At 45.0% G+C, this 25,991-nt stretch overlaps 3 protein-coding genes across 8 annotated transcripts in view; 1 reads left to right on the forward strand and 2 right to left on the reverse strand.

The window, feature by feature from the left end:
- The window catches only part of LOC6615891 (protein sidekick), a 64,120-nt gene extending 42,827 nt beyond the window's left edge, over positions 1-21,293 (forward strand). The window contains exons 4-17 of one of the 6 annotated variants that reach the window (XM_032725464.1): positions 461-637; positions 2,107-2,860; positions 2,932-3,059; positions 3,508-3,642; positions 8,882-9,001; positions 9,231-9,386; positions 12,193-12,624; positions 13,451-13,648; positions 14,303-17,536; positions 17,603-17,884; positions 18,038-18,061; positions 18,283-18,603; positions 18,670-19,004; positions 19,165-21,293. In XM_032725464.1, coding sequence (XP_032581355.1) covers positions 461-637; positions 2,107-2,860; positions 2,932-3,059; positions 3,508-3,642; positions 8,882-9,001; positions 9,231-9,386; positions 12,193-12,624; positions 13,451-13,648; positions 14,303-17,536; positions 17,603-17,884; positions 18,038-18,061; positions 18,283-18,603; positions 18,670-19,004; positions 19,165-19,407 — 6,539 coding nt within the window. In that variant the 3' untranslated portion in view covers positions 19,408-21,293. The remainder of the gene's footprint in view (positions 1-460; positions 638-2,106; positions 2,861-2,931; positions 3,060-3,507; positions 3,643-8,881; positions 9,002-9,230; positions 9,387-12,192; positions 12,625-13,450; positions 13,649-14,302; positions 17,537-17,602; positions 17,885-18,037; positions 18,062-18,282; positions 18,604-18,669; positions 19,005-19,164) is intronic. The other 5 variants (XM_032725465.1, XM_032725466.1, XM_032725467.1 and 2 more) reach the window with 5 other exon arrangements.
- A 102-nt stretch (positions 21,294-21,395) lies between these two features.
- On the reverse strand, positions 21,396-22,961 carry LOC6615894 (mental retardation GTPase activating protein homolog 4). The gene is made up of 3 exons (XM_002040228.2): positions 22,944-22,961; positions 22,563-22,624; positions 21,396-22,504 (listed from the first exon to the last, which is right to left on the reverse strand). The coding sequence occupies exons 1-3, from the start codon at positions 22,959-22,961 to the stop codon at positions 21,619-21,621; spliced, it is 966 nt and encodes a 321-aa protein (XP_002040264.2). The 3' UTR covers positions 21,396-21,618.
- Positions 22,962-23,508: 547 nt separating this feature from the next.
- On the reverse strand, positions 23,509-25,453 carry LOC6615895. Its single transcript, XM_002040229.2, has 2 exons — positions 24,103-25,453; positions 23,509-24,026 (listed from the first exon to the last, which is right to left on the reverse strand). Exons 1-2 carry the CDS (start codon positions 25,434-25,436, stop codon positions 23,930-23,932), a joined length of 1,431 nt encoding a protein of 476 aa, XP_002040265.2. The 5' UTR covers positions 25,437-25,453; the 3' UTR covers positions 23,509-23,929.
- Between the last annotated feature and the right edge of the window lie 538 nt (positions 25,454-25,991).

The raw sequence follows: 25,991 nt of genomic DNA on the forward strand, positions 1-25,991 counted from the left end.
CTATACATATGTGCTCCTGTATGCATCGCTCCATTTCTGCAGCTTTGGCGTCTTGGCCTTTATATTTCCCTTTATTTTCTTTGCACTCCATCTGCCATCATGACAGAAAATCTTCACAAGTATATGCAATTTAAAACAGTGTGTGGGATCTCTCCTGAGCTTGCAAATAATGGCCGCAGAAAACTAATAATAAACAAACAATTAGACACTCTGAACAAACACAATTATACATATATGTATGGGTGGGTAATATGCAATATGCACATACTTCGATTTTATTGACTGGCTTTAAATATTATTCAATACATACATATTCATTATGCCGACAACTGGGCGGTGCTTCAGTCAGCGGAAAGGATATAAAGCTACGGCCTAGTGATACATACATATGGTATACCCTTGAGAATAATATTTATTAAAGCTTCTCCCTCTTCTCTTTCCACATTTCGTGCATCTCCAGGATACCCGCAGCCCACATACCGATGGCTAAAGGACGGCGTCCCCGTGGGCGACTTCTCATCCAGCCAGTTCTACCGATTCCACAGCACCCGGCGGGAGGATGCGGGCAGCTATCAGTGCATTGCCAGAAATGATGCCGGATCCATATTCAGCGAAAAGAGTGACGTTGTCGTGGCCTGTAAGTTCATACTCCACCGAAATGGTGGTGTTGGGGGGGGAGGTGTCGGAATCCTGTGGGGCAGATTCTTACATCCCCATACGTCAATTACGGCACATCATCAACAGAAGTGAAAAATTGGGCAAAAAAGAGTTAGAGGTTTGGAAATTTGAGATAATCCCGAATGATGCCGTTGTTTATTTAGTGGGTTAGGCATTTGAAGGGATTGAGTTACCAATTAAACGAAAAGTTAACGAAATTCAATGCTGGCTTATTGAAGATCTTTATTCCGTATTAACTGGCTTATTATTATGGTCGAAGTCGTACCTAATCATGTCAAGCTATGAGCCCGGGTCATCCGGTTAATGGAAGCTATTTATATTTAATCGGAAAGTCAATTTATTTCACGTTCTTTCAGAACCATCTTATCTTACTTACGAGTAAGAAGGAGAAGGACCCACTGGTGTGGAAGTGGATTCCTAGGTGGAGGTGGAGCACAAATCAAACGGCTGTCACGCCTGGTGGTGATAATCATTTAGCTGCTAATTTTTATTTAATGCGAACTTAATTACAACAGCAACGTAATGAGGAGACGGAGGAGGGTTGGTAGTTAAGGTCGCCTGGTTAGGTGTGGATGCAACGAACAATTAGACAAGTAAGTGTGAGTGACACTTAAGCCCTGCACTACTTGAACCTAATAAATCGAGCTCTCGACATGAAAACGACCTCCATTATGCCGACGCCTAAGCGTAGTGATGGGATAGGTACTCCATTTGCGAACCAAGCTGGGTTTAACGGCAAAAGTACCCTATCTGATGTCATTTGTTGCAAAAGAGTAGGGACGCACACATACCCAGTGCTCACATCTTCCTCGGGTAATTCGAAACAGTAGGAACTCGCCGTATTTGGCACAATTATCTTGGTACTCCGCACCACTGGCAACAGGCCTCCTCTCCCGTGACCTTCTTTTCGTGACTGAATCAATGAATAGGCGACTGGTTGACGTGGAGCAGCAGCGCCGTCTTGAGCACTTAATTAATTGTGGAACCGAGTCGAGAGGCGAGGAGGGCGAGCTTAAACTGAACTAATAACCTTTAAAGCCCATCTGAGTGCTTTGGCGGGGTGGGGACATGCTTAAGAGCGGGGTCAGAGGTTAAATAGCCTTGCACGCAGCCAGCCCGCGCGTTGCCTTCAATTAGTGAATGACACCACAGGAAGGTATAAAGCCCTTCTCTTGGGTTTCCATGGAATTGGGGCTTATTTGAGTTGTGTGTGAGCTAAATGGGGATTCCTTTGGAAAAGACAAAGACTACCGGTTACTCTAAGTAGATGGTAGGACAAAATATAATAGTTAATACGCCAGGTATGTTCAAAGATGGAAACATTTGCTCACATGAATACTGATAGAATAAGTTAGTTTCTGGATGAGCTACAAGATTCACTTATTACAGTAGATATTAAAAACCATTCTCTTTTCTTTTTCTCTGCAGACATGGGCATCTTTGAGAACACCACAGAGGGTCGTCTGACGGTGGTCAGTGGTCACCCTGCTATATTCGATATGCCCCCCATTGAATCTGTGCCCGTGCCGTCGGTTATGTGGCAATCGGAGGATGGACCTCTGAATTACGACATCAAGTACGCCTTCACTCACGCCAACCAGTTGATTATTTTAAGTGCTGATGAAAACGATCGCAAGGGATACCGGGCTAAGGCCATCAACACGCAGTTGGGCAAAGAGGAGAGCAGCGCCTTTGTGCACCTGAACGTCAGTGGAGATCCGTACATAGAGGTGGCGCCCGAAATCATAGTGCGCCCGCAGGACGTGAAGGTCAAAGTGGGTACCGGAGTGGTTGAGCTGCAGTGCATTGCGAATGCCAGGCCCTTGCACGAACTGGAGACGCTTTGGCTGAAAGACGGTCTCGCCGTAGAAACTGCCGGAGTGAGGCACACTCTCAACGATCCATGGAATCGAACGTTGGCCCTGCTGCAGGCGAACAGCTCACATTCCGGGGAATACACCTGCCAGGTGCGATTGCGCAGTGGTGGCTACCCGGCCGTCAGTGCTTCGGCTCGCCTCCAAATCCTCGAGCCGCCACTCTTTTTCACACCCATGCGGGCGGAAACCTTTGGCGAATTCGGGGGACAGGTGCAGCTAACCTGCGATGTGGTCGGCGAACCCACGCCTCAGGTCAAGTGGTTTAGGAACGCAGAATCGGTGGATGCACACATTGAGAGTGGAAGGTGGGTGGTTATAGGCCACATCGATTTTCTGTTAACGCTCAGTTTTCTCCTATTTTAAAATCGCATCGCAGATACACGTTGAACACGGATAATACGCTGGTAATTAAGAAACTAATCCTGGATGATGCTGCCATGTTTCAGTGTTTGGCCATCAACGAAGCGGGGGAGAATTCGGCGAGCACCTGGCTGCGCGTAAAAAGTAAGTCAAGAGCAGGTTTATTTCGGGGCCTGTGTGACAATGGTTGTAAATGTAGGAGCTTCAATGTTCATAGTCTTTATTGAATTTCGGTCAAGCAACGCTTGAAGTAGCAAATGAACACTTTTAATTCAAGCGAAACGTTGGTTAATTGCTTAGCTGATATATATTCAACTGAAAGAGCTTATGAAAACTTCAAATTGTAAATTGTAAAAGTTAATCAGAACTTTTTTTCGATTGATCCGTTAACCAGTGTCACACAGTGTAAGATCAAATGATATCAGTCCAAGGAAATGCCTGAATGCCTGTTACATCGCTAAATTATACGTACATCTACCTATGCCTCCGCGCCAAACCAACATCCATCTATACATCTCTACCCTCTGAAATATACCCCTAACGATTTTCGCATTTTGACCTTTTAACCCATTATTAACAAACGAATTAATAGCAAAAACGGCCAAGAACCGCGTGAAGCGCTTGGCCCAGCCGCGAATCCTGAGGGTAAGAGCTTCGCATGCTGGCTTGGGATCGGAAAAGGGATCGGAATCTGGTTCCTCTGATAGACGCAAGGAGTTTCGCTTTGGTATGGGCATACAGCTGCCACACAAAAACAACACCCACTTACACCCACAGCACGCACACCTTCTTGCACCTCTAGGGTTGCACTTACAAAAGAAAATCACCTGAGAAATAAGCACCCTTTTGAACCCTTTATGATATCATACCCCGTAGAATGTAGCCTTTTGATTGTTTTCTTAAATTGTTATTTTATTGGCTTGGCTTGCTGTTATTTACAGCCTTTGGCGTACTAATTCTAGGCTTAAATATTATGTGCAAGTATTCTGTGACTCCCTGGATTTGTGTTTCATCTTCTTTTTGTGCCGCGGACCATTCCTTTTTTGTTTTTCTGCCTGCGGCTCTAGAGCAGCTTCCTTTTGCATTCTTAGCCAAGCGCCTTTGGCCAACAGAAGCAGCAGGAATTTCATCTGTTCTATTCTGTATTGCCTTGGTTATCAAATTTGTCAAAAGCAGAAGAATTTTCCGTTCAAGTTGATTAGTCTCGACAAAGGTGGTGAACCTAACGTTGGATGAAAACAACGTTAAACGTTAGTTAAAATAATATTGAATATTTGTTTTTACACAATCGAGTTCTAAGGATGGATGGGATGGGCAGATAGCTTTATCTCTTACTAAAATATTATGTTGGTACACCATTTAATACAACCCTTGAAAGCGATAATATGAATTTGACATTGAGTGACGGGTAATATGTGTATGTATGTAGAGAAGTTAGGACTTCACTTTCCAACGCTCCAAAGTACCGTTAAGGGCCTGGTCAAATGGCTGCCTTAGGGTTGCCAGCCACCCAAAAACACACCCACTGGAATATGAGCTGGTATGGGGAAATTTTGCATTTTAATGAATTTCATAATGCGAAAATTAAGACTGACACACAAGTAGCACAAGTCGTTCTGGGGGCCAGGGAGTATTGTCATGTTGACATGGCATCGTAGGGTTTCCTCCTTTTTGGTTTTGCTCCTTTTGTTTGAGCTGCGAGTTTGAAGTTCCTGACTGGCCAGAGAAAATTCCTCATTCATGAGCCCAACTCCGGCCCAAAAGAAACCGGATGACTTCGCTGGCGCTTTAGATATTTGACGGATAGAGTTGAGGCTCGAGTCTTTTCACGGGGCGAAGGACATATTGTTTCGATGGTCTTTTGCCAAGATTCGTCCCTGTGCCTTTCTTGATGGGACTTTAAACAAAGTTTGTGCTGCCCTCCATCCCTTAAATTTTTATGGCCAAAGCTGGGATTTTCATGTAAATTGAAATTTGCATGCATATTTTGCTGAGTTATTCTTACGTTGCAGCATGTCGCCCTCCTTTACTTCTCCATTCCATCTATTTTTGTCATCTTTTTTTGCTGTCCTGCTGCATTGTATTTGGTTTCAACTAGTTAAGCGATTTTGTCGTCAGCGGTTTATTGAAAAACTTTTCAGCCTTTATAGATGAGTACAGCAAGTTTGTGAAATATTTTGCTCCTTCGCCCCCGCCAGGGTTGCCCAGCATGACTGAATGGTCCCCAATCGTTGCGGCTCACTTAATTTTATTTGCCTAGACTAATTCGAGCCAATTTGTTTGTCTGCGCCAAGGAATTTTACGATTCAGGGAGAGGGCAATCATTTAGTCCCTCCAGCACTCTACTCGTCTGGCCAAGCTCCCTGTCTCGGGGATTCGTTTTATTGCCTGTTACTGCTGTCTCACTGCATTTCGTCCTGGCCAACATGATGAAGGGGCTGCCGGCCTAATCGGCTTTGTTTCTGGATGGGAAATCAGAGACGAGAGATGGGAGTATGTGCCATGCCATGCCTGACCTTTTGCACAGCATTGAGCTGGCGCGTAATGGGTCTATGCTAAGATAATCCAGATCAGGATCAGGATCCGATTATGAACACCTTTGGTCACTTGCTACTGTGTCCGGTCCAACAGCTACACTGAGCAAATTCACTAAGCAACGCGAAATAAGGGTGTGCTTTTAACTTCACTTCTCTCCAGTACTGCATATTAATCCCGCGCCTTGCGAGGAGCCTCTCTTGAGACTCGCTTGATTTCATTTTTCAATTCCTTTCGTTTATTGTTTGTGCGCTCGTTTATCTGCTGCTTGTAAGGATGATCATCCGTTTCCGCCGACTTCCCCCTCTCACACCGCAGCTCCTCGCAATGGCAACAAGTGTTTGGCATTTGGGTTGCTGATTTCCCTCAGTTTGCCCACAAGCCAGCAGCCTCCGCTAATCTCCGCTTGGAAGACCACTGAGGAGTGCAGTGCTGGAGCACTTTTCACAAAGATGTGCGAAGAGGATGAGTTGGGAAATTATTTTCCAGCCTTTCGCGTACAGGGAGTTATCTCGGATGTTCGCGGATCCTAAGACCTGGCTGCATTTTAATGGCACCTCCCGCCGCCGCCCAGTGTTTGTCAAAGTTTTGCATCTTTCTGTGTTGCTCTCTTCTCTAGAGCAGCGCGCCCTTTTCACTTCATTTTTTTAAGTTGGCGCTAGTCGGCATTCGTGGCCCAAGAACCCAACAATCCAACAACCACTCGCCCAGCACCTGCCACAGTCAGAGCTTTCCACATCGCATTTTCCGGCTGCCTGAGCTTTTCCCGGCTGCCTCAACTCTCGAGTAACATAATTTCGTAATTTCCCGAAACGCAAAAGTGATTTTAATCGCTGCTTCCTGCAATTTCCAAAGTTCCTGCACCTAACAACCACCGCCCAACCCCATTATTTTTTTGTTTGTTTGTAGATGTGTGCAGGAGTAATTAGGCGTCTTTGGGGGCGTGCCTGTTTTCCTTTCTTTCGGCTGATGGCTCAATGCGATCGCCACTGTGCGAATTTGTAGGAATTCCTTTTGATTGCTCAGTCGAAAGTTTTCTTTCTGGTTTTTATGGCCCGCCAATACGTAGGTAGGTTGGAGGTCAGAGGTCAGCGCAGCTTAAGCCCAAACCGCCCAGTGATTGATTGCCGTGGGAGTTAAAGAATTGAGTTGATTGGCCTCCAACATGCTAGGACCACACAAATTGGGGGGTTTTTTATAGCCATTTTAGCTCCAAGTTAAGCACAGTATTAATGGCACAGTCGCAATTGGAGCCAACAATAATTCGAACATATATGTACAAAATGGCTTAATTGTCATTTATACACAATCACCCAGTTCGGAAAGGTCTACAATTGGCTGTTAAAGAGTGATTTTCGATGAGTCGGAAAATATGCATAAAAAATTTACAACTTTGATTTACTTATTTGTATAAGAAAATGGTGCTGCCCAAAGGAAAACTTAATGGAAAAAGCATTTAAGCGGTGCCAAATGGGGTGGGCGAAACTTTAAAAGCCTGAAACCCTCCACCTGTAGACGGCACGACGGCCAGAAACAATTCGTATGCTAATAGTGGACTCTGGAACGGGTGGTCGCTGGAATAGCCAAGTAATTCCAATTATTACCATCGCACGCCACTGCCCCACAGTTTTCCGCACCACCACCTACTTTTTCCACTTGTCCGGCTGAGTAGCGTTTTATTACGACTTCAAGTTGATGGCGCGGCCTCTTTAGTGGGTCAACTCGAAATTAATTACAGCTTACAGCTTAGCTCTTCGGACGAGGTTCGGAGGGAAGTGGCCTGATGCCCGTACATAAGGCGAAATATCTCGAAATGTACGATTGGCATGGTAGATTCACTTTAAGCTAATGAATTATTAAATTCTAAGATCAGCCATGAATTCATTTTCCTTTGTGTGCTCAGATGCATTGCGTATACGCCACGTTGTCGCTTTATGCTCGTTTCTTAAAGGTCTCTTTGGCGAGTCCTGCCACAAATTGTTTCTCCTCTTAGACGGTCCTTTCCGTGCCTTAGATATGCGGCTTATGAGACTCATAAAAAGCGGGCCAAAGACCTGGAAAATAAAAAAGGACTGGCTTCTGACGGTCGCCGCAGTTTAATCACACTTAACACGTGGCCCGGCCGAAGGAGTTATATTTTATATATTACGTACGCCTCTAATTTTCTCGTGTCAAAATTAGTTTCGATGCGTCATAATATATCCATCTTAGTTGTCCGTTGTCCTTATTTGGACCACGAAAACCTGCTTAATTATTTTGAGCCCGCATTCGGTTGGTCTGCCTGAATTTCGCCAAACCTGATTTCTTTAAATTTGTTTATTTTTCTGTGATTTCTGTGATTCTTGTTGTGCCAGTGGTATTAAGCAGAGTTGATATCTTTATAATTTCGCCAACAATTGCAATTGCAACTGCAACAGCGAGCACTTAATATCTTAATGTTGAAAGGAGCCTGGGTGCTTTTATCGTATTTTTATGCACCTATTTACATAAGCGTAGTTAACGGGAATGCTTCATCATGCGAAATTATTACGAATATTATTACATTTTCGCTCGCCGACTACCAGTTGCAAAGCCGTTAAAAGCAGCCTCAGTTTCGCCCTTCAAGCGCAAGGCATCTGGCCGAAACAATGAAAACAGCAAAAGCTCAGAAACAGCCAGCCATCGTGCCACTCAAAATCCAATAAATAATTTACATTAACCAACAGAAAGTTAAAGGGCGGGAAATGGAACCAAACGTTCTGGGGAATGCAAAAAAGAGCGGGAATACGAGTCTATATGTATATGTATATATAGGGCAACCTTTCACCAGATGCCGTCGAGATGGCAGCATGATTAATTGGCCGGCAGCCTATAATTTGGAGCAAGTGGAAGGTGGATTAACATCATTGGAGCAGTTAATCAAGGGGTGAGAATCAATTACAATCAATAGGGAAGAGGGCTAAGCGGATGTAGGTCTTGATGACTACTAGTTTCTTTGTGATGAAACGGAAAATATCCCTTTTGGCCAATCAATGGAAAAAAAGGTGGCAAAAAACTAAAATTGTGTACTACACTTTAATATTATTCCATAATTAATAGATCGACTGCAAGAACATGTAATGTTAATATTTAATACTATTAATAGGATTAATATTTTATATTAATTTTTGGACAAGCCTTTTTTTGTCATGCACATACCTTCATTTGCTATGCAATTATACTGTTTTTGTGCATTGTATTATGTATCGTATCATATGTAAATATCGCCTGTATTTAACCATTAATTCAATTAATTTTTGTTTCAGCGTCGCAAAGTTTTCGTACAAGCTTGAAAACCACACCACATACTATACACCCCCTACTTAGCCACTAAATGCGTTGTTATTAGCCTTAAACCCTCCGTTCAAACTAGTTAAGGATCAATTGTAACCGAGTCTGTTGTATTTCCGCAGCATCGGCTCCAATTATGGAGCTGCCGCCCCAAAATGTGACCGCCTTGGATGGCAAGGACGCAACTATTTCCTGCCGGGCAGTTGGATCGCCCAATCCCAACATAACCTGGATATACAATGGTGAGTTTGGCGAATGTAGTCTCTAGAGCATGGCCTAAGTCCCACTAATGATGATGATGCTAATTGTGCTGTCGTTCTCTTTATTTTTTACCCGTTTGCCCGCTAACAAACCAATCCACCAATTGTATTGCTAACTTAACTGCTTGCTGCGGAACCCGTAACCGAACTTGCATCGTGCCAACCTACCAACCTGCAATGTAACCTGCCCGAAACAATGCCTGAACTCCAGAGACCCAACTGGTAGATATATCCAGCCGGGTGCAGATACTCGAGTCGGGTGACCTGCTCATCTCGAACATCCGATCTGTGGACGCCGGCCTCTATATCTGCGTACGAGCCAACGAGGCGGGCAGCGTCAAGGGCGAGGCCTATTTGAGTGTTTTGGGTGAGTTCCTGTCCCTGGTCCCCATTTGCCAGCATCCGGGATCCGCTGCCCCGCAAATTTAATTGCCTGCCGCGCCTCAGTCCGCCTGTTATTTTGAAGTGCATCTGTCTAGTCGGGTGCTTTTGGCTTTTAGCGATTTAGCTAGCGGAACTGTGGGGGCTTGAATCCTTGATAGGACCAACCCATGATCAGATATTGAACCTTTAGTTAGTAAACGGACTTCAGATATTTACGCTTGTCCAACTGCATGCAAAGTGCTTATATATATATTAAACTAAGACGTTTCCTGTATCGAATTAATGTCTAAAGAACATTCTCAATCAAATGTTACTCTAGATGTTGTTGAAGTTGTATGCATTATGCAGTTGAAACTGCGTTAGCTTAAATAAATCCGTACTTGGAGGACTTTCATGGCCAGAATAGCTTTTTATGTAGTATTAACGCATTGAAACCCGTTTAATAGAATTCAATTTTCGGCACTGCTTGCTTACGCGTCTATCTTAAGCAGAATAATCCCGTGCTTCCTGCTACTTTCCCATCAGTTTCGATTGTGTAATGGCTTTGCTTTGAGGTGGGAATATCCTGCGAGTGTTTTCGAAAACCTGTTATCCGCTCAGCAAAACACTTTTGTAACCACAAAAGAGATTCAAATCGAGTTTACTCGCCAAAATTTTCTCCATTAAACAAACAGGATGAGCACCCGTTTGGCTCCTCTCACTCTTTATGTGTATGGAAATATACATATTGCCCACCCTCCCACCATCACCGTGGGGTTGCCAATGACATTGTGGTGGAACACAGAAATATTTCAATTTGAAATGGTTAGACACAGCTAAAAACTCGTTCATTTCGTAAAGTAGTCATAAAAGTTGTAAATATATTTTGTCTTTGCTGATGCTATCCGAATCGATTGTTTTTCGCTGGCTATTACAAGGCTATTAAATGATACAACTCATTTCTCTGTTTTTTTTTTTTTTCTACCTTTTGTCCGCTCCCGCGGCTTTTTTTTACCGTGTACGAGTATGTGTTGAAATGAACCTAGCATCTCATCAAATCAACTAATATGTTCGGTCCAATAATAATAATGTATGTCATCAAAGCCGCAGCAGCCACAGCAATAACAAGGAATAATAATAATGCCAACAACCAAAGCGATGCCTACAGCAATGCAGCTACAGCGATGGGCTGGTCCCAATTAACTGCTCCCTCCTGGACAGCGCCAAATGCTTTTGGATAATACGGCGAAGCCCAGCCCTTCACTTCCACACATGTTCCTGTGCTAACTGGGCCTATGGCTTTGCCTTTGCGCTGGAGCACCAGCCAAGCCAGAATGGCCAAAAGCTTGGAATGATTTTTTGAGCGTTTGTGCTGCCTTCTGCTTTCCGCCACTGCCTGCCCTCTGTCCATTGTGTTGTTTGTGTAATTAAAGTTGATTTGCACATGCAATATTTTGGGTCCCGCGCCACCAAGTGTGTTGTGCGTATTTTGTGTGTTTTGGGCCCGTGTGCGTGTGTGTGTGTGGTCCTAAAAGGCAGCATCAATGTGCGGCTAATTGGCGGAATGCCGGAATGCGGCCAGCGGACTCCGTGGACTGTGGCCACAGCGCTGATGGCAGATTTCTATCACCCCTTTAACCACCCAAGAGTCGCCATCTGGCTTTATTTGTTGCATAAAGCAGGGCTCCCAATTCGGACAAGGAAACAAGAATAAAAGACATGGAGAAGTCCGTCATAGGTTTAAAATTAATACACTCTCCAGAAGAGAAATGTGTGATTACCACCTTGTGGCGCCCACGGGTGGGCCAAATGTTAATTGAATCGACTGAGACAACACATACGTAATTTAGAAATTGCTATAATTCTTTTGGAAAATCATTATTCGAAAGCCAATGGCTCCAATGGCTTTGGACATATGGCATAATACACGGCGTTTAGGGTATAGACCCAGGTTCGTATGGGGCTCTCTGCTCCTGACATTCAGAGCAGTTTATCTCGTCCCATATGGGGGGCAAACAGAACGAGCCCAACAACTATAACACCATCGACGGAACCACCATACAGTACCAGCTGCAGTCTAGCAGCAGTGCCAGTAGAACCAACAATGCCTGGGCCACGGGGCGCGTTGAACTTTTGATGCATGCGGGCCAGCAAGTGACTGAAAAGGGCTAAAAAAGAAATACTCGGCGAGAGCAAAGAGAAGGGAACAAAAAACATAAAATAAATAAAATCAAAGGAGAGAAACCTACAAAAAGGCAACGAAAGTCGGGGCTAGGCCTGCAATTGTGAGCTCGAAACAACGCGATACCCTCTAATACGAATGAGTTGGGGATACAATCTGGCGGAACCACTGTTCACTAAATAAATAATTATTTACTCGTTTCTATTCAGGACAAATAAGAACTCACCAAAACTAAACTAATACCAATATCTCAGCTGTTGTTAAAAGATTTTTAAGCCCAGTAGGTGCACCCAATAGTAGACAAAATGCGGGGCATTGGACATTCGGTCATCGCGTGGAAGTTGTGTGGTCTTTAAACTTAATTTTCCCCATCTTTTGGGATCCAGGATTCTCTCCGGGTTCAGGGATAAGCCAAAGAGGAGCGGGGAGGGGGGGAGTCTGTTGAATAACGAAGAAGAGGTCGGTGCCGGTGGGAGGTCAATAAAAGTGGGCGGGGCTGTCGCGACGTGTCATTTGCCACACAACTTGCGGTCGTTTAATCTGCATTGCCGTGTTGTTAATGTGTTCCATCCTTCTTGCTGGCCAGGACTTGCACTTACTTTTTTCCCGCTTTCCTCTTTTTCCGCAGTGCGGACGCAAATCATCCAACCGCCTGTGGACACAACGGTGCTACTTGGCTTAACGGCCACCCTGCAGTGCAAGGTGTCCAGTGATCCCAGTGTCCCGTACAACATCGACTGGTATCGCGAGGGTCAGTCGTCGACGCCCATCAGTAATTCGCAGCGCATTGGTGTCCAGGCGGACGGTCAACTGGAGATCCAGGCGGTGCGGGCGAGCGACGTCGGGAGTTATGCCTGTGTGGTCACTTCTCCCGGGGGAAACGAGACGCGGGCCGCCCGCCTCAGCGTCATCGAACTCCCGTTCCCACCCAGCAATGTGAAGGTGGAACGACTACCGGAACCGCAACAGCGCAGCATCAACGTGTCCTGGACTCCGGGATTCGATGGCAACAGTCCAATATCCAAATTTATTATCCAGCGACGTGAGGTCTCCGAATTAGGTAAGTTTCGTTGGATACTTTTATCTTTATTTTTTCGGTAGCGTAGCGTTTGTTGGTTGCGTTGGTTGTGGTTAGTATTGGATTTATGATTTATAAGGCGGAGAGGTTGAGGTAGTACACACGGTTGCCATTTATAAACCAAGGCTTTGACAAAAAAGGTATCCACGTCATTTTATAGGAAAAAAGTCTCAAAATGTGTAAAAATTTTTAAAAAATGTGCATCCACTAATTCGAAACAGTTAATGTTTAGAAAAGCAAGTAATACAGAGCACAAGACAAGACTGAAAACATTCAAGTTACTTACAACCTGTATAGACTAATAAGTGGCAACCGCTTATTAAGCCTAATCTCATGAGGAACCACAAGCCACAAACCTGATTTAGAAACTCATTACAGACAACACAAAGGAAGCCAAGATTTTGATCTGTTTATTTCTGTTCTCTCTTTTCTTCCATTGACTTTGTTTTGAACACCACCAATAACTGGAACAACCGAAACTTTATGAACTGTAAATTGATTTCACATGTATTTTATACTGTGTTTATCTATGAAAACTTTGGCAAATAATCGTTGTATAATTTTGTTGATTTGCACCTTGTTTTGACCGCGTTCACATCAACATCAACAACAACATCACCACATGGAACTTGCTGTAATCTACTCACTTTTAACCATAAATAAATAAATAAATGCCACTTGTAATACACCCACTAAATTGCTCACCAATGATGCCATAACACCAATCGCACTTATACCATTCACACTCACAACTTACCCGCTGCACCATAACCCTCGCCTGCTGTTTCCAAACACATTAACATCACAGAAAAATTCGTAGGTCCAGTTCCAGACCCTCTGCTCAACTGGATTACCGAGCTGAGCAATGTCTCGGCGGACCAACGTTGGATCCTGCTCGAGAACCTCAAGGCGGCCACCGTTTATCAGTTTAGGGTTAGTGCTGTCAATCGGGTGGGCGAGGGTTCGCCATCGGAACCCAGTAACGTCGTCGAGCTGCCCCAGGAAGGTGAGTACCACACAGTTCCCCCAAGTGATCCCAGGTTCAAGGATTTCGATCCGCATTTTGTGCATTTCGTACTAGTGTCGTAACGTTTTTATCCGTTTGCTGTGTTGCTTTCCCTGAGTTGATTTTGTTTGTGAATGTTGTGACTATGAAAAATGTATATTATTATATAATTTATAAATTGAATCTATGCATTCAAAAGTCTTCGTTTTAGCATCTCTGTAAAAATTGGTTAGTTTGTAAAACTGCAGGAGGTAAAGTTCTCCTTAACAAGTGTTGTGTTTTCAATTTCGTTTCATAAAATTTGATTTTATTTGAAATGGTTATATATACATATTTAGTGCCCGTATAAACCATGTATAGTGTACAAAACTAATGCTGAATACCCTGTATACGTATTGTACTTTTACCTGCTATCGTTGTCATCACGAAAATGAAATTTCAAATCGCCGTTGGTCGCCCGCCTGCGCGTAGAGTTTCCGCTTCACCGAGGTATATACAAAATTCACGCCCCTTTAAGCCCCTCACACAAATCACATACACAACTAAACAAACAATTAAAAACATAGAGAGAACTACAGACTCTCCTTTAAGTGGACCAAAGCGCTTTGAAGAATTTTGCTCTAATACATGAATATTTCAATACCCCAACTCTAGCTCCTTCGGGTCCACCGGTGGGATTTGTTGGATCCGCCCGCTCGATGTCAGAGATCATCACGCAATGGCAGCCACCGTTGGAGGAGCATCGCAATGGCCAGATCCTGGGATACATTCTCCGGTACCGCCTATTCGGTTACAACAATGTGCCTTGGTCCTACCAGAATATTACAAACGAAGCGCAGCGCAACTTCCTGATTCAAGAACTGATCACCTGGAAGGATTACATCGTGCAGATCGCAGCATACAACAACATGGGCGTGGGTGTCTACACCGAGGGCTCCAAAATTAAAACCAAGGAAGGAGTCCCAGAAGCACCCCCCACGAATGTAAAAGTAGAAGCTATCAACTCGACGGCAGCCAGGTGCCGGTGGACTCCACCCAATCCGCAGCAGATTAATGGCATCAACCAGGGCTATAAGATCCAGGCATGGCAACGTCGGTTGATAGATGGCGAGTGGAGGGACATTGAACGACGCATGAAAACAGTGCCCCCTAGTCTGATTGATCCACTGGCGGAACAGACAGCTATCCTCGGAGGACTTGAAAAGTTTACCGAGTACAATATCAGTGTGCTATGCTTCACGGACCCTGGCGATGGTGTGGCCAGTATTCAAGTGGCAGTGATGACCATGGACGACGTACCCGACGAGGTGACCGGATTGCATTTCGATGACGTCTCCGATAGATCCGTTAAAGTTCTCTGGGCGCCACCGCGCGCTTCGAACGGTATCCTAACGGGCTATACGGTTAGCTACCAAGTCAAGGATCGCCCGGATACCCTGAAATCCTTTAATCTGACAGCGGATGATACAGAGTTGACGGTGAACCAATTGCAGGCCACCACGCACTATTGGTTTGAGATTTTCGCGTGGACGCGTGTGGGCAGTGGAATTCCGAAAACAGCCACCATTCAGTCCGGCGTAGAACCAGTTCTCCCACATGCACCCACTGCTCTGGCATTATCCAATATCGAAGCATTCTCTGTTGTTCTGCAGTTCACTCCGGGCTTTGATGGCAACTCCAGCATTACCAAATGGAAAGTGGAGGGACAAACGGCCAGAAATATGACTTGGTTTACCATTTGCGAGATAAATGATCCCGATGCAGAGACCTTGACCGTCACTGGCTTGGTGCCGTTTACCCAGTACAGGCTGAGATTGAGTGCTAGTAATGTGGTTGGCAGCTCGAAGCCCTCGGAGGCAACCAAGGATTTCCAGACGATTCAAGCCAGGCCCAAACATCCACCGTTCAACGTAACCGTGCGGGCAATGAGTGCTCAACAACTGCGGGTTCGCTGGATTCCACTGCAACAAACAGAATGGTATGGAAATCCCCGGGGCTATAATATATCCTACAAGCAGCTGGTCAAAACTCCCGGGACCATTAAATACGTACCCCGGTCAGTGGTGATCGAAGATCACACAGCCAACTCCCACGTGTTAGATAGTCTGGAGGAGTGGACACTGTATGAGGTGAAAATGAATGCCTGCAACGATGTGGGATGTTCAAAAGACAGTGACACTGCCGTGGAGAGAACTCGCGAAGCTGTTCCTAGCTATGGACCCCTGGATGTCCAGGCGAATGCCACATCATCCACCACAGTGGTTGTGCAATGGGGTGAGGTGCCCCGACAACACAGGAATGGTCAGATAGATGGCTACAAGGTGTTTTATGCCGCCACAGATCGGGGACAACAGGTGCTGCACAAGACGATACCCAATAATGCCACATTTACCACTACCTTGACGGAACTGAAAAAATACGTGGTTTACCATGTTCAGGTTCTGGCCTACACCAGATTGGGTAATGGTGCTCTAAGCACTCCACCCATTAGAGTTCAGACCTTTGAGGATACCCCTGGAGTGCCATCGAACGTTAGTTTTCCCGATGTCTCCTTGACCATGGCTCGCATAATTTGGGATGTGCCTGTGGATCCTAATGGCAAGATCTTGGCTTATCAGGTCACGTACACATTAAATGGTAGTGCCATGCTGAACTACAGCCGAGAGTTTCCCCCTTCCGATCGAACATTCCGGGCGACAGAATTACTTCCCGGAAAGTATTACAGCTTTAGTTGTACGGCTCAAACGCGACTGGGATGGGGAAAAATAGCTACTGCTCTCGTGTACACTACCAACAACAGGGAGAGACCTCAGGCACCTTCGGTTCCGCAAATATCACGCAGTCAGATTCAGGCCCATCAAATCACCTTCAGTTGGACACCAGGGAGAGATGGCTTTGCGCCACTTCGCTACTACACAGTGGAAATGCGTGAAAACGAGGGCAGGTGGCAACCACTTCCAGAAAGGGTGGATCCATCTCTTAGTTCCTTTACAGCAGTTGGTCTGAGACCCTATATGACATATCAATTCCGCATACAGGCCACCAATGACCTGGGACCGTCCGCTTTTAGTCGAGAAAGTGTTATCGTGAGAACTTTACCCGCTGCTCCGGCAGTGGGAGTTGGAGGTCTCAAGGTAGTTCCCATAACCACAACTTCGGTGAGGGTGCAGTGGAGTGCTCTGGAGACTGCATTGTGGAATGGTGATGCCTCAACTGGTGGCTACAGGATTTTATATCAACAACTCTCCGATTTCCCCACCGCCCTGCAGTCTACACCCAAAACGGATGTGCACGGCATCAATGAGAACAGTGTGGTTCTGTCGGATCTTCAACAGGATCGCAACTATGAAATTGTGGTGCTACCATTTAATTCCCAGGGCCCTGGGCCAGCCACACCCCCCGCAGCGGTCTATGTTGGCGAAGCGGTGCCGACTGGGGAACCGAGAGCCGTAGATGCAGCACCCATTTCCAGCACGGAAGTGCGATTACTGTGGAAGCCACCAAAGCAGAGCATGCAGAATGGAGATATTTTAGGATATAAGATCTACTACCTGGTCACTTATTCACCGCAAGCGTTGGAACCAGGTCGCAAATGGGAGGAGGAAATCGAGGTTGTTTCGGCCACGGCAACTTCCCACAGTCTCGTGTTCCTTGATAAGTTCACCGAGTATCGAATCCAACTGCTGGCCTTCAATCCGGCGGGAGATGGACCACGATCCGCCCCAATTACCGTGAAAACACTGCCAGGAGTACCAAGTGCTCCACTTCACCTTAGATTTTCAGATATCACCATGCAGAGCTTGGAGGTTACCTGGGATCCACCGAAGTTCCTCAACGGTGAGATCTTGGGGTACTTGGTTACCTACGAAACCACCGAGGAGAATGAAAGTAGGTTGCAATATTCATATCTGACTGTCATCATTTGTCTTACTCTCTTTCTTTGTAATCCCACAGAGTTCAGCAAGCAAGTGAAACAAAAGGTATCTAATACAACACTGCGTGTTCAAAATCTCGAGGAAGAGGTCACCTATACATTCACTGTCCGTGCTCAAACGTCCGTCGATTACGGGCCGGGTATAAGTGAGAATGTGACAACAGGGCCTCAAGATGGATCCCCAGTTGCGCCGCGTGATCTCATCCTGACCAAGACGCTATCCAGCGTAGAAATGCATTGGATAAATGGTCCTTCCGGGAGGGGACCCATTCTGGGCTATCTTATCGAGGCGAAGAAGCGAGGTAAGTCGGGGTTTTCTGCTTGGAATTGTAGGACTGGTTTTGGACTTGCACTTACTAAATGATCTCTCCGCATATCTCTCCTATTTTGCATTCAATGCCTCTTTGGTGTCTTGGTTCTAAATGACAAATTCTTTTCCAAATACTCTTACGTAGAAAAAGGAGAGCCGTCATTTGTTTGTAAGTATATCTGTCCCGTAGAAATTAGAATGTAAGCTAATGTACATAACGTATGTCTCAACATTTTTAAAGTAGTCTCATATTGTCTCATTTAAAAAAATGCCTATTTCTTTCAAAGATTAACTATTTATTTTCATCTTTTGAGACCCGTAACAATATATGCTATTTGTATTTTTGTATTTTGAGCTCTTAACATAACTTTTATCTTCTGTAAACTTTAGACGACTCGCGGTGGACAAAAATCGAGCAGACCAGAAAGGGCATGATGCAGGATTTTACGGTCAGCTATCACATACTGATGCCCTCCACTGCGTACACATTCCGTGTGATTGCGTATAACCGTTACGGCATTTCGTTCCCCGTGTACTCCAAGGACTCGATCCTGACGCCCTCCAAACTCCATCTCGAATATGGTTACCTGCAGCACAAGCCCTTTTATCGGCAAACCTGGTTTATGGTTTCGCTGGCGGCGACTTCGATTGTGATCATCGTGATGGTTATTGCTGTGTTGTGTGTCAAGAGCAAGAGCTACAAATATAAACGTAATTATTCAAGATTTTATTTAAAATTAAATTCGGCTTAGTTAGCTAAAACGTTTTCACTTGCAGAGGAGGCACAAAAGACTCTCGAGGAATCTATGGCCATGTCAATTGACGAGCGACAAGAGTTGGCTCTGGAGTTGTATCGCTCTCGCCACGGAGTTGGAACTGGTACCCTGAACAGTGTAGGCACTCTGCGAAGCGGCACCTTGGGGACTCTGGGCAGAAAGTCTACAAGTCGACCGCCGCCGGGTGTCCATCTCGGCAAGAGTCCGCCACGCCCATCGCCCGCCTCGGTGGCGTATCACAGCGACGAGGAGAGCTTGAAGTGCTACGACGAAAATCCGGACGACAGCAGCGTGACCGAGAAGCCCTCGGAGGTGAGCAGCTCGGAGGCATCGCAGGTGAGTTGGCGGAAAAACAGTGGCCAAGAGGCATATTTGGGTTGACCAATGTTTATTTTCAAGTTCAATATTGAAGAGAAAACATGATGAGTACATGTGTTCCCCTCATGCATTTATGTTTCTATAAGGGCAATTTGAAAAGTATGATTTCATTTTCTAGCATTCGGAGAGTGAAAATGAGAGCGTGCGCAGCGACCCCCACTCCTTTGTTAATCACTATGCCAACGTGAATGACTCACTGCGACAGTCGTGGAAGAAGACCAAGCCGGTGCGAAACTACTCCAGCTACACCGATTCGGAGCCGGAGGGCAGTGCAGTGATGAGCCTCAATGGTGGCCAGATTATCGTCAATAATATGGCCAGGTCGAGGGCACCACTGCCCGGCTTCTCGTCATTCGTCTGACAATCAACTGAGTTCTAAGATCAAAGCACCAGTAGCAACGGCACCGTCATCCGCGAAACCTTCGTCTAGGCTGAGAACGAGGAGGGTCTGGAGAAGGAACCCGGAGCTGGTGGGTTGGCTGGGGCCACTCGAACCCGTTGGAGGACGACACCCACACCCACATATCAGACAGGCCCTCCTGCCCTCAGCCCCTCCAGCTCCACGACGATACGCTGCTACAGGGATATACATATTACTTAATACCAGACATTCAGTAAGATTATCTTGTATGCTTTTAGTTTGAGTTCTTAAATATGTGCTTTTTACGTTGGGTTGTGCACTTGCGCGTCTAAATGTTTTCCGTGTAACTAAAAATGTTTTATGCCCAGTACTCCCTATACTCGTAAAACGTATAAATATGACCAACAGGCCAAGTATCGCAGGCATTAATCGAAGTAATATTTTTGAATATGCATAACATAGTGTAAGAAGCACATTATTTTCAGCGCCAGTTTCCCAGCATGACTGCTCCTATTTTATAGTATTTATTTTTGGATGAACAGTGTGAGTGCGATGCTGCCTGCCACGCCTCCAGAGGTGGCATTTATGGAATAGGGCGCAAAAAATCGAATCCAAATCCTGTGATAAAACGATTTCCTCGTGCCCTAATAAGTTTTTCAAATGATTTCCAAGTGTGTTCAGCGCGTGGCAGGTAGTCTGGTCTTTTAAGTGACTGTGAGTGTGAGTGACGTACGCGCTTCGTCTGCGCAATCTCATTATATATAAAATGACAAAAGGTTATGTTTTATGTTTTTTTTTTGTGCGAGAAAAGCTAGAAAATCTGCAAGTATGAAGACAAGGACAAAACACCGATGCAATCGGTGGGCTAAGAAATGAAGAAAACGAGTTCATGAAACACGCGAAAAAATAATACGCAGTAAACAAAAATCTTTCTCTTATAAGAAAAGATAAGTGTATTTTTTTTGGAAAGGCATCGGAGAAAGGCTATAGCCATGATCATGAGAAGAATATCTAAGGAAGATGGCTTTGGATATATTGATAGGCCATATTATTGCAATTTCCCTACCACATAAGTCCACAAACGCAAGCAAAAGTAACACAAAGCAAACAAACAAACAACAAACAAACAAACGAGCAAACATGCAAGCATTCAAAAGCTGCATAGCACACAAAGAATCGAAGAATCGATTCGGTCAGAGCGCATGCGTAGCAGATTTAGCATTAAGTACGATCTTCTAGAGGTAAGATGCATTTTTTTTGTTAGTTGGGGTCCAGTCTCTACGGAGAGACTTCGCCCTGATACTCTAGCTCGTAATTTTCGATTGTTTAATCCCCGACGCTTAGAGGTAATTGTACTCGTGTTTGTATTTGAACGCGGTTTATATTTATGACTATATTTATATATCGATGTATACATGTATATCTAAAAACTTAAACGACTGATTATATATTTTCCCCTGATTAATTGTATACTTAACTCCTTTTTTGTAAACCTACGCATTAACTACGCTAAGACCACTTTTGCACTTTGGCGCCCGTTGAAATGAAAACGGAGTGGAAAACTTTCTGCGTTTTCCCCAAATCGCAAGCTAATTTCAACTTCAAAGACTCGAAGCACAAGTTCATCTAGTTAAGTAAATGTATTTGTAATTGTTGAATTGATGATTAAAGGATAGTTCTCCACTAATTGAGAGGCACGTTTGATGTGGAGGAGCTTTGGAGATGAAAAAGGTGGAGCTTAGGGATCTTCGCTCGTTGCTAGTTGAAATTCGTGCAGCAAGCGCAAAGTATTAAAATATTGATAAATACAATTTAAATGTGTAAATTTAATTGATCGAGCATCCGAATATGAATCAATAAAAGAACATGAAATCCATGGAATCCCATTATCGGCGTTATTTTTTGCAATACCTTACTCTAATTAAGATTACTTACTTTCTTACAAGCTCTCTATATTTATTGCTACATTTATTTAATATTTTCTTTATTATTATATTTATTAAATATTGAAAAAAAAAATATTTTCAGCAGACGCTTACTTTTATGTGCTGTAGTATCCCTGAATTGGCATTCTTACTAAATATTATTTTTAATCGATTTTCATTTGTTTTTAATATTTGTTTTAAGATCTGTAGGGCACCCCTTTAGTGACAAGTCAGTCGTGGATTGGCCTTTGTACAAGGAAGGCTGTTTCTGCACCATCCAATTGAACTAGATAGGACTGTCTGAAGTTATATCCTGTCCTTCTGTCTGCGCCTTGGTGGCACCGTCTTCCAGACCGTGACTCTGGCTCTGGCCCTGCTCCTGTTCCTGCCCCTGTTCATCATCCTCGTCCTCTTCCTCTCCCTCATTATCTGTCTCGCCATCAGCTTCCGCTTCCAATTCCTGTCCCTCGATGTGACGAGCCGCCGGCTGGGACACGAACGATGTGGAGGAAGTGGACAGCTGCGGAGGCAATGTGGACGCTGTCGAGGATGCCACGAAACTGGGCATACTGACGGGGCACATGCAGGGAACAAATTGGATGCGACTGTTACTGGAGACCCCTTGCTCCGATACTACGGTCTGCTGCTGCGGCTGATAGTTGAAGTAGTCCGGATATGGATATTGGGGCCTGGCGTTGTAGAGGTTGCTTACCCGGCGATTGTACGCGGGATATTCACCGAAGCGCAGCAAGCTGGAAGTAGATCCTTCGGAGAAACTACTACTGGTGGACTGTGGCGGAGGTGGTACTGGTGGTGGGGTTGTGCTGGTGGTAGTAGTACTAGCTTTTGTTGTTGGTGCCGGAGTGGTGGTTGTGGTGGTGGTCGTAGTTGTGGTCGTTGGCGCGGGTGTGGTGCTGGTGGTCCGAGAGCTACTCGGCGCGTTGCTCAACTCCGCCGGAGCAGTCACTTCTTGCCTGGAAACAGAGTCATGTCGTCTGGCAGCAGCGTAACTGGTCATCCCATATGGATCGTACTGAGCACCAGGCAGCAAAGGCGTCTGAGCAGCTCCAAATCCATAGAACCCAGGAGCCAATGGCTGATAAGTGTATGTGCGGAAATAGGTAAGCGGAATTTGCTGGAGAATTTGGCCGCCACTCGGTTCCCTGCTTTCCCTATGGATACGATGCAGGTGAGATTTAATTGGGCAATTTGACAGCTTAATTTACTTACGTTGTTGTCTTTGGCCACCAGAAAGCGTTGGACAGTCGGGAACCTGCCAGGATAAGAGTAATCTAACGGGAAAAGGAGAATGGGTGAGTTTTTTAATTCCTTATTAAATGCCATTGGCTAGGTATTACAATTCAAAAATAAAATTTTTTTTAAAGTCAAAGTTAGATTTACTCAAATTGTTGAGATTCATATGTTCATATATTGTACTATCTTCGTCCATAAAATTATTTTTTCAAAATTGACCATGAACATATTTTATTGCATTTATCACCGATAACATTCACTTGTATATAAAAAAAATTTAAAAATAATTTTTGAGATTAAACATTTAATCTTGTATTAAAATTTCGATGTAGGCAAGTAAATCCTTTTTTCACATACCACAAAACTTAGCCTCATAGCTATGTGCAAAGTACGATTTTATGAGAAAATTTCCCTTTATCCTTGGGAAGGAATGAACAAATTTATGAAGGATTGAGCAAACTTATATAAACCACTCGCGTGCGCAGTCGCCTCTGTTCTAAGCCCAAAAAGAGTGACGGTCCGAGCTTTTATAGCCCAAAACAGATTGGAGAATCGGTTGGGATCGATTGTGTGGCCCATGGCAATGCTGGTCAGAACAGAAACGCCGACATCGAGCAGGTTTTTCCCCAGTCAAGAAAACGGGGGAATGGGGAGCTCTGAGTTCGGAGTGAGAAGTGGGGACCCCTTGTAGAACAACGAGAAAATTAATTGCAGTCTGCAAAGCGAAAACTAAGCTGGGAAATCTATAATAATAATGACGGGGCGAACAACCTGGAGAGGTACATCATTGATAAAGTGATTGAATGAATGATGGATCCACCGACGTGGAAAGGAGGGCTGCGTTTTTGAAAGAGCCGCATCTATTCCATTGGCCATAAACATTTGTTGATGACTTTTCTTCTTTGCCTGCCGTGCTTTTTAACACATTCAAATTTTGTTTTTCTTTCTTATTTTCCGTGTATTGGATTCTGGAATTTGGGTCAGGCAATGGCTTTAGCTCACCCGTCCGATTCGCACGTTGGGTTATGCAACTATAGGTCGCTCAATAAAGTAGTCCCTATTATTCACTTTCCAATTTACGACCGCCTTTTCAGAGCTCGGGATCTCTTTTGACCCCAAACATGAATGACTGCCCTTTATCGGTCGTAAAACGGTTCCACCAGGCAACAATCTAGGCATTACAATCTAAATTGTCTCATGGCTTTTTCTGAAGGCTTTATTTATGGATAGAGGCGTTAGTGATCATTTCGGAGCACTGTGTTCTGTAATCTCTTGGGTGTCTTCTTTGTCACTCCAAAAACTATTCTTGATAGTTATCAGTTATTAACATCTAACTATTTGTACTATCTCCGAGGTCTAAAGCCGTTCTCTATGTACTTGGATGTGTAGTATTTGGTCTGATTGTGTGTTCCATGTGATCGATGGTATGGTCCCTTGTAGCTGAAATTCAAGAGGGATAAAATAAGTAAAAAATATAAATTGAATATTTAAGAGGAAGCAGCGAGTCTCAACTAACCGTGAATTCAGGATAAACCACGTACTAGGCTCTCTTTCCAAGGAGCTTCTTGCCGAGCGATCGCTTTTCTCTAGTAGATTCTTGGATGGATTCTGTGTTTGTGGCTGGAGCAGTTTACCCAGGGTATATACTGGAAATGCATAGTACCTATTTTTGAGGGCATATCGAGAGCTATGTCGCAATGGTGTTGGCGGCGTAGTGGGACTCAGAGTTTCGACGGTTGGTCGTTCCAGACTCTCATCGATGTAGACGATCTGGAAGGGCTCACTGCTGCTGGCGGTAGACGTTTCTCTTGGCTCGGGAGGTAGTTCCACCTCTGTTTCGGCTTCCTGTGATGTTAGCCAGTCTTGTTCATCGAGCTCCTCTTCCACACCATCGCTTAGATCTCCCAACTCCTTCTGCTCCTCCGGCTCCACTTCCTGACTGGAGTGATGCCGATGATTGTCGTTGTGACCAGTGGATCGTCGCAGGACTGTCTGCCATTGCATCACATCTTGAGGGGAATGAAAGGCCTCATATTGCTTGCCCTTCTTTCTCTTTCGCTTTCCCAGCGTTAGCATTCCCTCGATTCTGGGCAGCTGTGTCTCGTAGGGTGATGGCATGGGCGTGGTGGAGGTGGTGGGTGCTTGAGTGGATGTGCTAGTTAGGGTGGGATCACTGATGGCCTCTTGCGCATAAAAGGGAATTAAAGTCAGGTTCTTGATCTCCCGTTGTCCTGGGAAGCGGAATCGCTCCACAATCGGTTTTGGACGAAACATGGGGGTCGATGGTGGATAGAGAACTTGGCCTGGAACTGGTTCCTGCATGGGATAACGCCTCCTGCTTAGCATGGTGTTGAGAATCAGTTCTCCCCTGGTTCCATTGTACACGAAAACGGGGTAGTTGCCCATACTCAGTTGCAGGGAATTCTCCCCGGGCCCATTATCGAAAACGGGTAGCTGGCGACGTTCTCCCCGCCGCTGGCTTCTGGTTTTTTGAACGGGTTGTACGTACCGATGGGGCAGCTGGAGACGGTGGGGCATCATAAAGCGTCGCTTAGGCAAGGAGGGCAGTATTGGGGGCGGCGCAGAAGGAGCATCCCGATCGTCATGTCTAACAAGAAAAGTAATGGAGCCGGGTTCCTCCTCCTGACCACCACCTCTTCCCTGCCTTCTGACCATCAGCGCAGCAGGAATCCTAGTGGTGGTTTCATAGTCGGCTTCTGGGCGATTCTGTCTGTGCCTTTTGGCTAGCCCATCCTCCAGGATCCAAAGTGGACGATGCTCTCCCGCCAAATAACTTTGTCCCCAGACAGCTCTAGTCCAAAGAGAAACTATTATCCAAGGCACCTCCATTTAGTACGACATGTGACTGTGAAATGGTCAGCTAGCCACTCCAAATCCGTCACTTTATAGTGTTGATGTTGGGCTCTTGGAATCGGGTTGCGCCGATTGTGTAACTAACTTTCGTTTTGGGCGAAAATCGCACAACTCGTTCTGAGTGGGCCACTAAGTTAGCCGAGCATGTTGTGGGTCACTTAATGTAGGTCCAAAATATAATCAAGTACTATGTTCATAATAATATAATAACATAATAATATAATAATATAATATAATAATATTGACAAAATCTTTAAGCATGATGGCGTTAGATAGTTTTTAGCATTCTAGGTGTTTGTGGAAGTCGGAAGGAACACGCTTTTACTCTAGGAGGAACGGGACAAGGCATATCAATAGTCTGATCACTTGTCAAGCCCTTGAGAGTCTGGTTAGACAGCTGCCAGCTGGGCTTCAGCATCAATGGAGCCCCAGCTATTTTCCATCTCCAGCATCATGTCCTATCAGCTGTCAAAACTGGCATTAATCAAAACACTCTTAGCCGATTCCCATTGTTGTGGCGGCCTGCATGCT

Source organism: Drosophila sechellia, chromosome X, assembly GCF_004382195.2.
Source record: "Drosophila sechellia strain sech25 chromosome X, ASM438219v1, whole genome shotgun sequence".
In the NCBI taxonomy this organism is placed as follows: Eukaryota; Metazoa; Arthropoda; class Insecta; order Diptera; family Drosophilidae; genus Drosophila; species Drosophila sechellia.

Excerpts from the sequence above, each read along its gene's own strand:
- LOC6615894 (XM_002040228.2), bottom strand. Across the intron at positions 22,505-22,562 it reads TGGTGGCCAAAGACAACAAC|GGAAAGCAGGGAACCGAGTG; the intron begins GTAAGTAAATTA and ends TCGTATCCATAG.
- LOC6615895 (XM_002040229.2), bottom strand. The coding sequence starts at position 25,436 with ATGGAGGTGCCTTGGATAATAGTTTCTCTTTGGACTAGAGCTGTCTGG. Across the intron at positions 24,027-24,102 it reads TGGTTTATCCTGAATTCACG|CTACAAGGGACCATACCATC; the intron begins GTTAGTTGAGAC and ends CTTGAATTTCAG.